The 13,795-nt window shown below is 32.7% G+C and overlaps 1 protein-coding gene across 2 annotated transcripts in view; it reads right to left on the bottom strand.

The window, feature by feature from the left end:
* Positions 1 to 281: 281 nt before the first annotated feature.
* Positions 282 to 13,795, bottom strand: part of LOC114328023 (stress-activated map kinase-interacting protein 1) — a 162,351-nt gene continuing 148,837 nt past the window's right edge. For both annotated transcript variants that reach the window (XM_050655695.1, XM_050655311.1), the window contains exons 4-5: positions 4,862 to 5,165; positions 282 to 670 (exon numbers count right to left, since the gene is read on the bottom strand). In XM_050655695.1, coding sequence (XP_050511652.1) covers positions 477 to 670; positions 4,862 to 5,165 — 498 coding nt within the window. In that variant the 3' untranslated portion in view covers positions 282 to 476. The remainder of the gene's footprint in view (positions 671 to 4,861; positions 5,166 to 13,795) is intronic.

Here is a 13,795-nt window from a genome sequence, read left to right as displayed (position 1 = left end):
ACACATAATGCGCCATAAGGAAATTGAGCAGCTCCAGGTAATATTAGAAAGCAAAATCGAGGGTAAAAGGGGTATAGGAAGAAAGAAAAAATCCTGGCTCTGAAATATCAGAGATTGAACCCACACAACAGGGAATGATTTAATTCATCAAGCCCAGAACAGAGAGAAATTTGCCATATTGATTGCCAACCTCAATAGACAAGGCACTTAGGAGGGGGAGGGGGAGTAAATAGTGTTAACTATAAATAAATTAAAATAAGATAAATAAAAACTAAATAAAATAAGTGTTAAAGACTCTAATAAATTAAATATTAAATCATTACAATACTATTCGGTACATAATGGACCTCACCACAGAAGGATATAATTATGATTGACATTGTCACTGCAGTCGATATTCAAACTTCCTGAATATTATATAAAATAAAGATAAAGCTTTATTTTTGTTTATTATACAAACATAAGTAGAGTAACCATCACTTAACAATATGAAAAGATTTCTTTTTTTGATTTTTCCTCTGTTTGGTCGCTAAGTATTCTATCCTTGTTGGTGATGATTTTAGTTCCAAAATAAGTTTAATTTTTTGGACCAAATCTACAGCAATGTTGTGGTTACTTTCGAAGTCGTAATGCTTGTAGGACGTGCTCTGGGAAGGAGAGTAGTTTGTGGCTGAAACAAAAAGTCAGTACATTTCTACAGATCAATGGAATATAACAGTGGTTCAAAATAAATAAGTCGATATTTTTTTTTCTTTTGCTCAATCATTTTCTCACTTTCTTGAGATAAAAAAATAAGATCCTGAAATTTTAGGCCTTAAAACAATTTTTAGAGGTCGCTCAACAATTTTTTCTCGAAAAATTGCGTTATTTTTAGTTTTTGTTGCTAAAAGAAGTAAAAAATTTATATTCCGCGTATGTGAGTGCATTTATTTTTTCCTCTGGAAAAAATTTGGAGACAAGCTTTGGAGGAAATAGGTTTAACACTTAGTAGGACAAAAACAGAGTATTTGGAATATTCATTTAAAGATGGAGTTACTACAAATAAAATGGTATCTTTGGATGGTGAACTGATTGTAAAAATCAATAGTTTTAAGTACCTAGGATCGATTTTACAGAGTAATGGAGAATAGATGGAAATGCATGCAGTAGAATTAGGGCTGGATGGAAGAAGTGGAAGGAAGCGAGTGGTGTGTTGTGTGACAGAAAAATTTCAATGAAAATTCTATAAAACAGCCATAAGACCGGCTATGATGTACGGAACTGAATGTTGTGACAGTAAAAAAGAAAGAGGAACAACGAATGCATGTGGCGGAAATGAGAATGCTTAGGAGTGGAGTGACAAAAAAGGATAGAATTAGAAATGAGTATATTAGGGGAAGTATACGTGTGGCACCACTTGATGCCAAAATGAGAGAGCATAGGTTGAGATGGTTTGGTCATGTTCAACGTCGAGACGTTAATCACCCAATACGAAGAATTGCTGAAGTGCAGATTTCTGGAAAGAGTAGGAGAGGGAGACCAAAGAAGACCTGGGGAGAGACGATCAGGCAGGACATGCTGGTAAAGGGGATTAATATTGATTTGATCCAAGGTAGAATTGTGTGGAGAAATGCAATTAGGTAAGCCGGCCCCTCATAGGGATAAGGCAAAGAGAATGATGATGATGATGAATTAATCAAACTAAACGAAAACGCTTTGAGGCTCCAAAACATACACTCACCGGCACAAAATTCCGCCAACCAAAATTTTTGATGAAGTTTGACAATTTATAACTTTATTATTTGTACTCCGATTTTTAAGATTCTTGCACCAGTTTGTAGGTACATGTATTGATATCGTTTGGTATTATTCCGGTAACACAACAATTTTGCTTGTATGGCATCATACGGGGTTGAATGGAAGCGTTGTATTTTCTCCCAACTTTAAAACATTCTGTGGAAAATGGAATAGCTGATTTTGTTTCATAGTCCTGTCATATTATCCCTGAGGCATCACTATTTTTTGGAATTATCCGAATATCTCTTTTCTTGTAAGAGCTGTACCATTTTTTGGTAAATAAAAGCACTGATTGACTAGTAAAAGAGAGGTTGGATTGGTAAGATTAGAATGGTGCGCATGCAGCCCAGATCTCAATCCTATTGAATATTTATGAGATGAATTAAAAAAGCCATTCGCCTTCATCCTAGGCCTCTAGAAAATTTGGTACAGTTATGGCCCTGGTAGAGGAATATCGGGCTATTCCCCAGACAAGGATAACACATATTTATTCGATGCAAACAGATTGCGAGCAGTCGTTGCTGCATGAGGTGGACATACCCGCTATTTAATTGTTTTGTTGTTAATTTTGTTTTGTTTTGTTAATTTTAGTGCGTTTGATATTTTTAATTAAACAACCTTCAAAGCAGTGTTTTTATTTACAGCTCTTACAAAAAAAGAGATGTATTTAGATAATTCCAAAAACAAAATCTTAGCGATGTCTCCGGGATAGTATGAGAGGACTATGAAACAAAATCAGCCCTCCATTTTTTCCATAGAATTTTTTAAAGTTAGGAGAAAAAACAACGCTTTCATTCACCCCGTATAATGCTATTTAAGCAAACATTAAAAAAAGGAACAGTAAAATGCTGTATAAAAGGTATATTTAAAATCCCTCAAAAGGACCACATCAAAATCACATAACTAGTTTTCAACTGGCAGTGCTTACGTGCAATGTACATGATAACCACCAAGGCACGTAAGCACTGATGATGACTGGTAAACCAATGGAAAACTAGTTATGTGATTTTGATGTGGCCCTTTTGAGGGATTTTAAATATACCTTTTATACAGCATTTTACTGTTTTTTGTATTACATAGTATACAGTCAACTACAGGAACACTTTTTCTTTGTGGATTTTTCAAACATTCTTCGTTACCGGAATAATAAAAAACGACATCAATACATGTACCTACAAACTGATGCAAGAATCTTGAAAATCGGAGTACAAATAATAAAGTTATAGATTGTCAAACTTAATCAAAAATTTTGGGTGGCGGAATTTTGTGCCGGTGAGTGTATTTTGGAGGCATTTAAAATGTGGCTTCACAGGTGTATGGTAATGCTGACAAATGTAGCAGTTATTAATAGAGCAAATGTTGCTCGCAAGCTGCTTGATAATAATATCAAATGTAGAAATATGGCCTATTTTGGACACATAGTAAGGGGAGACCGATATATAGTATTTTTACTACAAAAGCGATATTACGTAGGTCAAAATTTTTGACGTAAGAGAACTGTCAAAACATTAGAATGTGACTTTTCATTATTGCCATGTTTATTATAAACATGGCAATAATGAAAAGTTTATTATAAACATGGCAATAATGAAAAGTCACATTCTAATGTTTTGACAGTTCTCTTACGTTAAAAATTTTGACCTACGTAATATCGCTTTTGTAGTAAAAATATTATAATATCCTTTAACTTATTATGAAGGTAAAATCGAAGGAAGCATAGGAATTGGTAGAAAACAGGCCTCTTGGTTGAAGAATATCAGAGAGTTGACAGGTCAATAAAGAAAGCAAAGCAACTGTTTTGAATAGCTCGAAACAGAGACAGTTTTGCGATGTTACTCGCTAACGTCAAGAGGATTTGATAGGATACGTTAACAAGAAGGTAAACAAATTAATATTTACTATGTACGCGCAAAAAATAAGTTTTAACACGTAAAAAATATATCTGACTCAATAAATCATAGTAATAAATATGAATACGATAAGATAAGAAAGTTACAATATCTCGGCCACGTTATGAGATGGGATAAAATGTGTTACTATAAACCATAATGCAGGAAAATGAAGTATTGGAACTGGAAGAAGACGCATCTCCTGGCTCAACAATCTGAGAAAGTGGTATAATTGCAGATCCATCGAATTGTTCAGAGGTGCAATCTCAAAAGTGAAGATAGCTATGTTTACCAACCTTTACCAACCTCCTTAAGGAGACAGTACCTAAAGAAGAAGATACACAGTAATAAAATTTATGTACTTCTTTTTCTTGTGGTGCTTTCTCCTTTAGTGGAGGTTAGCGACTACACTGGCAAATCTGTCTGTCCAATGCGGCTCTAAACAAAGACGTTGAATCAAGGCCGATTCAGTCTCTGATATTTCTAAGCCATGAAATCTGGCGCCTACCGGGACCACGTTTTCCTTCAATCTTACCCTGGATGATCAGTTACGCGAGGCGGTACTTTTCGTTACTCATTATGTGTCCTAGGTATATAGCTACTTTTCTAACTTTGATTATCTTTAGCAGCTTTCTCTATTCTCCTCAGGACATTTTCGTTGGTGGTGTGGGTTGTCCAAGGTATTTTCAAGATTCTTCTATAAAGCCAGAGTTCAAAGGCTTCTAACTTGTTCATCAGTGTTATGTTGAGTGTCCAGGCCTCCGTTCCATACAAAAGTATTGACCAGACATAGCAAGCAGAAAACGACATCTAAGACTGACATCTTCATTTTGATAAACCCTTGTCAAGCTACCTCTCGCTCTTACTTCTTGTTTATAATCAAATTTTGGTTGTTGAACCAGCAACCGAGATATTTGTATTGGTTTACGTATTCAAGCTGTTGGTGGTTCACATATATTGGAAGGGGTAAATTTATGTACATTTTTGCAAATTTCAATATTATAATTATAATAATTTTAAATGACGCCCCTGATTCATTTCTATTTGTAATATTCTCTCCAACTCTGCGTGTCAGAAGTATATCTGCGTCTTTTATGTTATTATACGATCTACACCTGTAGCTGGTATTTTCCACTTTTTACTGAATATAAATATAGTAATAAATAAAAAATAATTATGGTTAATTTAAGACTTACCTTCAGAAACAGTTCCTTCCACTATTGGGCCATTAACCATACTGGACCTATATATAATTCTAAAACCAGTTTTGCTAGCTTTGTCGTCAGTTATTTCACAGCTAGCGATACTATCGATTGAGTGACTAATAGCTTTAGCTTTGAAAGGTAATAACTTTGAGCCTTTCTGTGGCACAGGGTCAATCTCTATTCTCTCTCCACTTACTCCAATATTAACCTCAATTTTAGGTTTTACTTTGCTCATCAAAAATGCCCTAAATGAAGTGTATAAAGGAGCTTCCATGAGTTTATTATGATCTTCTACCTGAAATTGTAAAATTTATAGAAACTATTTAAATTTGTTCATGTGGTTTTAAATTAACAGCAACTAACATTAAAACGTTGAAAACTTTTGTTTTCAACCCTTCCAAAAAATTTATTACAATTTATGTCACTACAGCGGTTTCGGCAGGGATCTTTTCCCAAGTGATGAATTTTTAGTGTGCTTTGGCTTCCCGCTAGGATGCTGAACACACCTATAGGGGTGATGTGTATGGGTTCTGTTTATAAAAAAAAATTGTGGCACAATATTTCTTTCACGGTTTTTGCTCTAAATTTTAAAGAACCGCTTGGATTGACATGAAATTTGGCATACGTATAGCTTACATGTCAAAGAAAAAAAGTGATATTGTGCCGATGTGTGCTTTTGCTCTGGGGGTGAAAAAATATATGTCCAAAGTAAGTCCGGAAATGGGTAAACTGATTAATTTTAAGTAACTTTTGTTCTATAAAGCTTTTTCGCCAAGTCAACACTTTTCGACATATTTGCGAGTGAATATGTTCATTTTTCAACAAAAAAAAAACACATTTTTAGACGGTTTTTCGCAAATAACTCAAAAAGTAAGTATTTTGTCGAAAAAAACGTTCTTAAAAATATATAGCCTATAAAAAATTTAAAAAAATGGTGTACGCGTTAGACCTAACGCGTACACGTGTCGAAAAAACGTTCTTAGCAAAAATATAACCTGCAAAAAAGTAAAAAAAATGGTGTCCGCGTTAGGTCTCTGGATCTCGTAGAACCGGAGTTATAGCAAATGAAAAATAGATTCATATTCACCAAATTTCAAATAGAATATTTCGACGAGAAATATCCAAAAAATTAAGTACTTTTTGGGAAAAACCCATTTTAACTTTTTTAAAGTGTTTAAAAAAGCTTTATTTCTATTTTTACAAAAAGTTTATAACATTAAATTTAAGAAATTTACGCTCAAAATAAAATTGGTCCCTTTTGTTTTGGCAAAAAAAATCGGGACGACCACCCCCTAATTAGCAACTTAAATGAAATTAATCGTTACCGCTCCACAAATTATTTTACTTATAGGTCTGGATCCCGCGTATGAAAAAAAAGTTGATTAATGGCAAGCTGAAAATTTGTTAATAGCTTAAGGGTGTCTAGTCGGATAAACTTTGATATATGGGAACACTGGAAAAGGGGCAGTTTTAATTGTGGAACAGGTTAAAAATTTGGAACGGTCACACCACGAAAACGGCACATTTATTTTGTCCGACAGAACAGACTTAAACTCTTCGAACAGAGATTAAACTCTCATTCAAATATCAGACTGTTATTTATCACCAAATGGGCGTTTTAATGAGTGGAACATGTAGAATATGTCAAATGACAGGAATTATGACAGATGATTAATAGCAGTCTGATTTTTGCATGAGAGTTAAATCTCTGTTCGGAGAGTTTAAGTCTGTTCTGTCGGACGAAATAAATGTGCCGTTTTCGTGGTGTGACCGTTCCAAATTTGTGACCTGTTCTACAATTAAAATGCCCCTGTTCCAGTGTTCCCATATATCAAAGTTTATCCGACTAGACACCCTTAAGCTATTAACAAAGTTTCTTTTTTTTTCATACGCGGGATCCAGACCTATTATGTTGTGTTTATATGATCTGTAAGTTTCATCGATTCAAAGTGCTTATTTTTTTTAAAAATTTGTTTCAAAGTAAAATTTTTAAAAATTTTAATTTTGCAAAATATGCTTTTTTTCAAAATAACTTAAAAATTGTTAGAGATACCAAAAATTTCGAAAAACAAAAAAAGTCAGCATTGCTTTTCTGAATATCATGTATTTTTTTGTTGTTCTGTTGGACAAAAATTGATTAAGATTTGGTGTTTCTAAATTTGCATACATTCGTGATCAGTGACCCGTTCAACCCCTTTTAACTACAGCTCTTTCAATAATAAGGACTTTGAACCGATGAAACTTACAGATCATATAGACAATACATACACGAGTCAAGAAACTTGTGAAGTCGTAACGATTAAGTTCATTTAAGATATTAATTAGGCGGTGATTTTCTCGATGTTTTTACCAAAACAAAAACTGACTTGCTCATTTGTGCTCATTTTATTTGTTATATTTAATAGATTTCATACAGTTTTTTTTGTGTTGTTATTTTAGCTATCAGGTACTTTTATGAAAAAATTTTCTTTTGCTTTCTTTAACGCTAATTCATTATGTAATAAATTTAACGAATTTAAATCTTATGTTTTAAGAGAGGAATATGATGTAATAGGTATTGGGGAAACTTGGTTTAATCAGAATATTACTGATCATTTTGTGCACATTGACGGATTCAACCTTATAAGAAATGACCGAATTACAAGAGGGGGAGGAACTGCAATATACATTCGATCTTCACTTAATTATAATATTCTTTGTGATTTTACTAATACAGATTCTGTTGAACAATAATTGTGGATTAGTTTCAAATTACATATTACAAAATACGCATTTGGAAATATATAATATAGACCCCCGGATAAAAATATAAATGATTTTTTAAGCGACTTTGAAGAAAATTTAGCTGAAATTTTCACACAGTTTGATGAAATAATTTGTGGAGGGGACATAAATATTGACATGTTAAAGGGGCCGTCCTGCAATAACGTAACAAAGTTTATTAACATTACAGAAATATTTAATCTGCAACAAATAATTAATGAACCTACTCGAATCACAGCTACTGGTGAATCACTTATTGATGTCATTTTAATTTCAAATCAAAACAATTCTTACATTCATGGTAATAAAGAACTATTTATTACTTCTGATCAGTTAGTATTTTGTGCATTAAATTTTGATATCAGTAATAAAGAAAATGTTATATATACAAGAAATTTAACTAACATAGATAAAAATTTATTGGAAGATTTTTTATATTCGTCTCCTTTCGAAGAAATATTTCGGTTAGAAAATATTAATGATAAAGTTTCACTTTTTAATCAGTTAATGGTAAATATTTTTGATACATTAGCTCCTATTAGAAAAAGAAAAAACAAAAAAATAAATCCTCCATGGCTTACAGATAACATGAAACTGTTGATAAAGCTGAGAGATAAAGCTCTTTCTAAATACCGAACAACAAAACGTCTAGCTCATTACCAGTATTACAAAGATTTGAAAAATTTCACTACTGTTGCAATAAGAAACGAAAAAAGGGGGTATTTTAATTTTTGTTTGAATACTTATGGTAGAAATAGTAAACAAATGTGGCAACAAATCAGAAAGTTGGATATTCGTTCGAAACCGGCAAATAGAGAAATACCGCAAAATTTAGATAATCCTAATAATATAAATAATCATTTTCTTTTAGTAACTGGTAATATGACTGAGCCAGATCGGAACTTATTACTTTTCTATAATAATAATTTAAAGACAAATTTTAATGAATTATTGAATTTCATCACAGTTAATACAAATACTGTGTATAAATATTTACTAGAAATTAAAACTGAAGCAGCGGGAGTCGACGAATTACAAATTGACATGCTTTTGCTATGTTGCCCATACATTTTACCATTCATAACTAATATTGTTAATACCTGTATTGAATTATCAGTTTTTCCCGATGAATGGAAAATATCAAAAGTTTTTCCTTTGCCTAAGAAATCCAACATAACTAGTATGAGTGAACTCAGACCTATTTCCATTTTTATCTGTGTTGTCGAAAGTTTTAGAAAAAATAATAAAAAATCAAATTGAACAACATACAAGTCAATATGATATTTTACCAACTAGTCAGTCAGGCTTTCGGCGGGGCTACAGCTGTGCAACAGCGCTATTGGAAGTTACCGATGACATACTTCGTGACATAGATAAGGGAAATTCTAGTATACTAATACTTGTGGATTATACAAAAGCTTTTGACACAATAAATCATCAGTTATTATTCAATATTTTGCATTATGTAGGGTTCTCTCCAAATGCTATTAAATTTATTAAACATTATCTTACTAACAGATCTCAGTTTGTGGAAACAAGTTCGGGAATATCTAATAAAAAAATATATTTTGTGGTGTGCCCCAAGGTTCAGTTTTGGGACCGGTTTTATTTTGTCTATATGCAAGTAACGTATCTACTGTTTTAGAAAATTATAAAGCTTACATTTATGCAGATGATACTCAGATAAAAATTAGTATAACCGAGTTCGATAGTATTATCACAAATGAAAGCATTAATACAGAATTGTCAAAGCTCGTAAACTTTTCAAAAAGACATCAGTTAATCATAAATCCCACTAAAACTCAAATGTTAGTGTTCGGAAAAAACAAAGACGTCATTTCAGAGCAACTATCAGTCTCAATTGATGGTGTTGATGTATTATCTGTTAATGTGCATTAAACACATAAGCACATAAAGTGCATTAAACGGGCTTATACCAATCTAAAAATGCTTTTTCCGCATCGTCACATTTTAGATCAAAAGACAAAAATTTTATTGTGTGATACAATGGTTCTCAGTCACTTTAATTATTGTGATACAGTATATGGTCCGTGCCTTGACAATATAGAAACAACACGTATTCAAAGGGCTCAAAACTCATCTCCGGTACATCTACGGTATCAGAAAATTCGAAAGAATTAGCCATAAACTGATTGAAGCTAAATGGTTAAATATGAAGAGTAGAAAAGAGTTACATTTGACCACATTGTATCATAGAATAATATTATATAAGTCTCCACCATATTTATACAATAAAATTACGTTTCGCAGTGATGTGCACAACATACATACTCGTTTCAGAGGCCAAATATCACCACCTGCTCACCGAACTACTAAATTTCAAGGATCATTCACATATATGATTTTTAAAATATATAACCAAGTACCCCAACATCTAAAATATCTACCAATAAGTACGTTTAAGACTAAGTATAAAAGTATTTTACAAGAAAGTAAATAGCAATTCTTTTTCTTTGTATTTTTTTAAATGTCATATATCATTTGTTTTTGTTTATAGTAATAAAGGGATGACACTTCATTGTATCAGCCTAGCTGTTTGTCATCTCTTTTTTGCAGAAATGTATTATTAAATTGAATATGTAAGTATTATAATGTATTGTTACATATCATTCTGCAAATAAAACATATTATTACTAACTTTATTTTGAGCGTAACTTGTTTACTTTTGATGCTAGAAATTTTTTTTACAAAACAAAAGTGAAGTAACTTATTAAACGCTTTAAATAAGTTGTAATGAGTTTTCCCCGAAATGTGCTTCATTTTTGGATATCTCACGTTAAATTATTCCATTTGGAATTTGAAGAATATGAACCTATTTTTCATTAGCTATAACTCTGCTTCTTCTAGGTATAGAGACGTGATATATACACCATTTTTTTAAATTTTTTACAGACAATATTTTTGCTAAGAATATTTTGCGACAAAATACTTACTTTTTGAGTTATTTGCGAAAAGCGTAGAAAAAATGAACATATTCACTGGCAAATAACTCGAAAAGTATTGACTTAGTGAAAAAACTCTATAGAATAAAAGTTACTTAAAATTAGTCAGTTTATCCATTTCCTGACTTACTTTGGATGAATATTTTTTCACCCCCAAGAGGGGGTGAAAACCACCCCAGGGCAAAAGCACATATCGGCACAATATCACTTTTACTCTTTGACTTGTTAGCTATGTGTATGCCAAATTTCATGTCCATCCAAGCGGTTCTTTAAAATTTAGAGGTTTTGCAATATTTTACCGTTAAAGAACGGACTACAACTAGCGATGTGAAATTACGTGTAATTTCAGAAATTGTAAGTTACACGTGTAAAATTACCCAAAAATTACAAACCAGATGTAATTTATGTAACTTATGTAATTTATGTTCATTGTATTAAAAAATCAATTGTTTGCATTCATATTGAATATAATAAACACAAAGTAACTACATACTTATGAAATAAAGAAAAGTGGATAAGAAATACATACAAATAATAAAGAAATGAAAACATAGGTTCTTTAGTTTTGTTTTAAGCGGCTTTTATAAATCACAACTTCCTTTTTCGCAGACAACTGGAGACCTTCTTGTTATAAAACGTCGAAGTTTCAATTGTTTGCTCTTCCAATGAGCCTTGTGTAATTTTTTTTATCTCCGGCAAATCCAGAACTGCATCCTGAAATTAAATAGGAAAGTGTAAACATAGAGAGTAAAAATAATGGGTTTATAATATAATATATACAGATCTAACTACCTTGTTTTCGGCATCTGAAGTATCCTTCTCGACTTCCGTTTTTTTTTGGGGTTGTTCTGTGCCTTTACCCTGAAATTGATAATTTTGGAATATAAACAATAAATATGTATGTGTTTACACTAATTTACCGATTTCATTAAGACGTTTTCTAAAATGTTCACTTTGCTTTGTCTCAAAATGCGTGCTGGTCTCTGTTCCCTAGTTTCCATTCTTTGATCAATTTCATCATCGGTCATTGCAAAGTCAGCAAAATTAAAATCATCGTCGGAATTTCCATTTCCTGTTGTATTTGAATGCCATGATGATATTGTCTGAAAACATAAGATTTATAATTTTTTATTCGAAAACGGTGGAATGCATTGGAAAATCGGAAAAGAAGCAAACTGCATATATCACATGCACATATCACATATCTAAAAAATGCCTAAATTTAAAATTACCTCGTCTAATTCTTCCTCTTCGGAAATATGGTTTTCAATTACTTCTATCTCCTTCTGTAAGTTTCTACCTTCTATCGAAACGTTGTTCTGTACAGTCTCTTCTATAGGATATTGACTTTGTATGTGATGTTGTCGTGAACGTTTCAGCAATTTTGAATTATATTGTATATAATTTAAATTTGCTGCCCTTTGAGTTGTTAGGCGATTTCTTCTCTTCGTATGAATGCTGCTCTGGGAGCTAAAGCTTCTCTCTGTTGCCGCAGAAGTGCACGGCATTGTCAATATCCTGACTGCAACTTTGGAGAGGCATGAATGTCCACAAAATCCTTTCCACCATGTAACCAAAGAGACATTATCGAGTATGTTCCATAAAAATGTTTCGCCAAAAAAGTCTGTTTTAGCTAAATAGTTTCCTAAATCCTCAGTAATCTTTGACACTCCTTCATCACCAATCTCTATCGTGGTCGTGGTTGACATAGTAGTAATGTATTTCATCGCTTCAATCCTTTCGGCTGATGATAAATTTGCACCAACAGACCGAGGGTTTAGTAAGTCTGCGGCAAAATGGATCGGTTGAAGGGCGTATTCCTTCCTTGATATAAATTTATCCATCGCTTCTGTTTTTTCGCAATCCGTTAGTTTCACGCATTCTAAATGAGTAGATATGTTACTACCGATTTTCGCGAAAGTTTCACAAACCAAATGAATTGACGAAGAATCTCCTTCAAGACGTGTTATTGCTTCAGTAATTGGCTTAAGCAATTCAACAAGAGCGCTAGAATTTATCCAGAATCCTTCATCAAGTAAATTTGCTTTTGCGCTGCGTATTCTATCTTGAATTGTTTTATCTGGAGATATTGCTAGACGTTGTAGGACGGACTTGCATTTAGTCAGATCTTGAAGACATTTTACATGTGAACCCCATCTTGTTTTTACAGGTAGGCTAAGAGACACTCCACACTTCATCTCATTTCTTATTTCTGTGAATTGAGCTCTCAGTACTTGACACTGGTTAATAGTTTTAACGATATGTATAATATGTGACAAATGTGTCTCTATTGAAGATAATTTCAAAATATCGCTGCACAATAAATGTAATGTGTGCGCTAAACAGCCGTATGATACAAGATGGGGATACATCTCTTCACATTGTCTCACAGCCTTCCTCATATTCTTTGCGTTATCAGTCACAATAGCGAAAAATTTTTTAGGTCCATACTCCTCCAGAACTTCAACCATTAATTTTGTTATATATTCTGCGGTATGCTTCTCTGCTTTTGTTAGTACTGATTTGACAAATAACGGTTCGGGTGTTGTAACAATGAAATTAATTACACTTTCATTTCGCAAGTTGGACCAACCATCGCATTGCAATGATAAATTGTCAGCTTGCTTAATTTTATCATTAACTTGAACTTCAACTCGCTCGTACTCTTCGGTCAGGAGACGATTTGATAACATATATCTCGATGGTAAGGTGTATGAAGGTCTAATTTTTTTAAAAAACAATTTCCAATCTTCATTCTCGGTAATTGAATGTGGTGCTGAACTGGTGTAAATAGCTCTAGCAAGCAAAATATTCAATTCGTTATTTTGTTCGTGTGTCATTCGATCACAAAATGATTGTATTCTGTTGATTTTTGTGCAAACAGGTGTTTCCACATGAATGTTATCAGAAGCAGATGTTGATGCTGTGGAAACCGTTGATGATGTACAAGCAGCATCAGTGTTATCGTTATCCAATTTTGCCGATGTGATCTTTTTCATGGATGTTTCAAATGGAAATTTAGAGTGATTCCCCTTTGACTTTGGAGTTAAAATATTGAATTTAAGTTTTATCATATGCGGCACATAAGTGCATTGTTGAAGATGAGATTTCATTCTTGTAGCATTTTTTGCATGTACACTCTTGCAAAATTTACACCTCACATTTATGGTCTTTTGATTAGAAGAACCCGCAGGTAACA

This window comes from Diabrotica virgifera, chromosome 1, assembly GCF_917563875.1.
Source record: "Diabrotica virgifera virgifera chromosome 1, PGI_DIABVI_V3a".
NCBI lineage: Eukaryota > Metazoa > Arthropoda > Insecta > Coleoptera > Chrysomelidae > Diabrotica > Diabrotica virgifera.
This window is presented reverse-complemented; position numbering and strand designations above follow the sequence as displayed.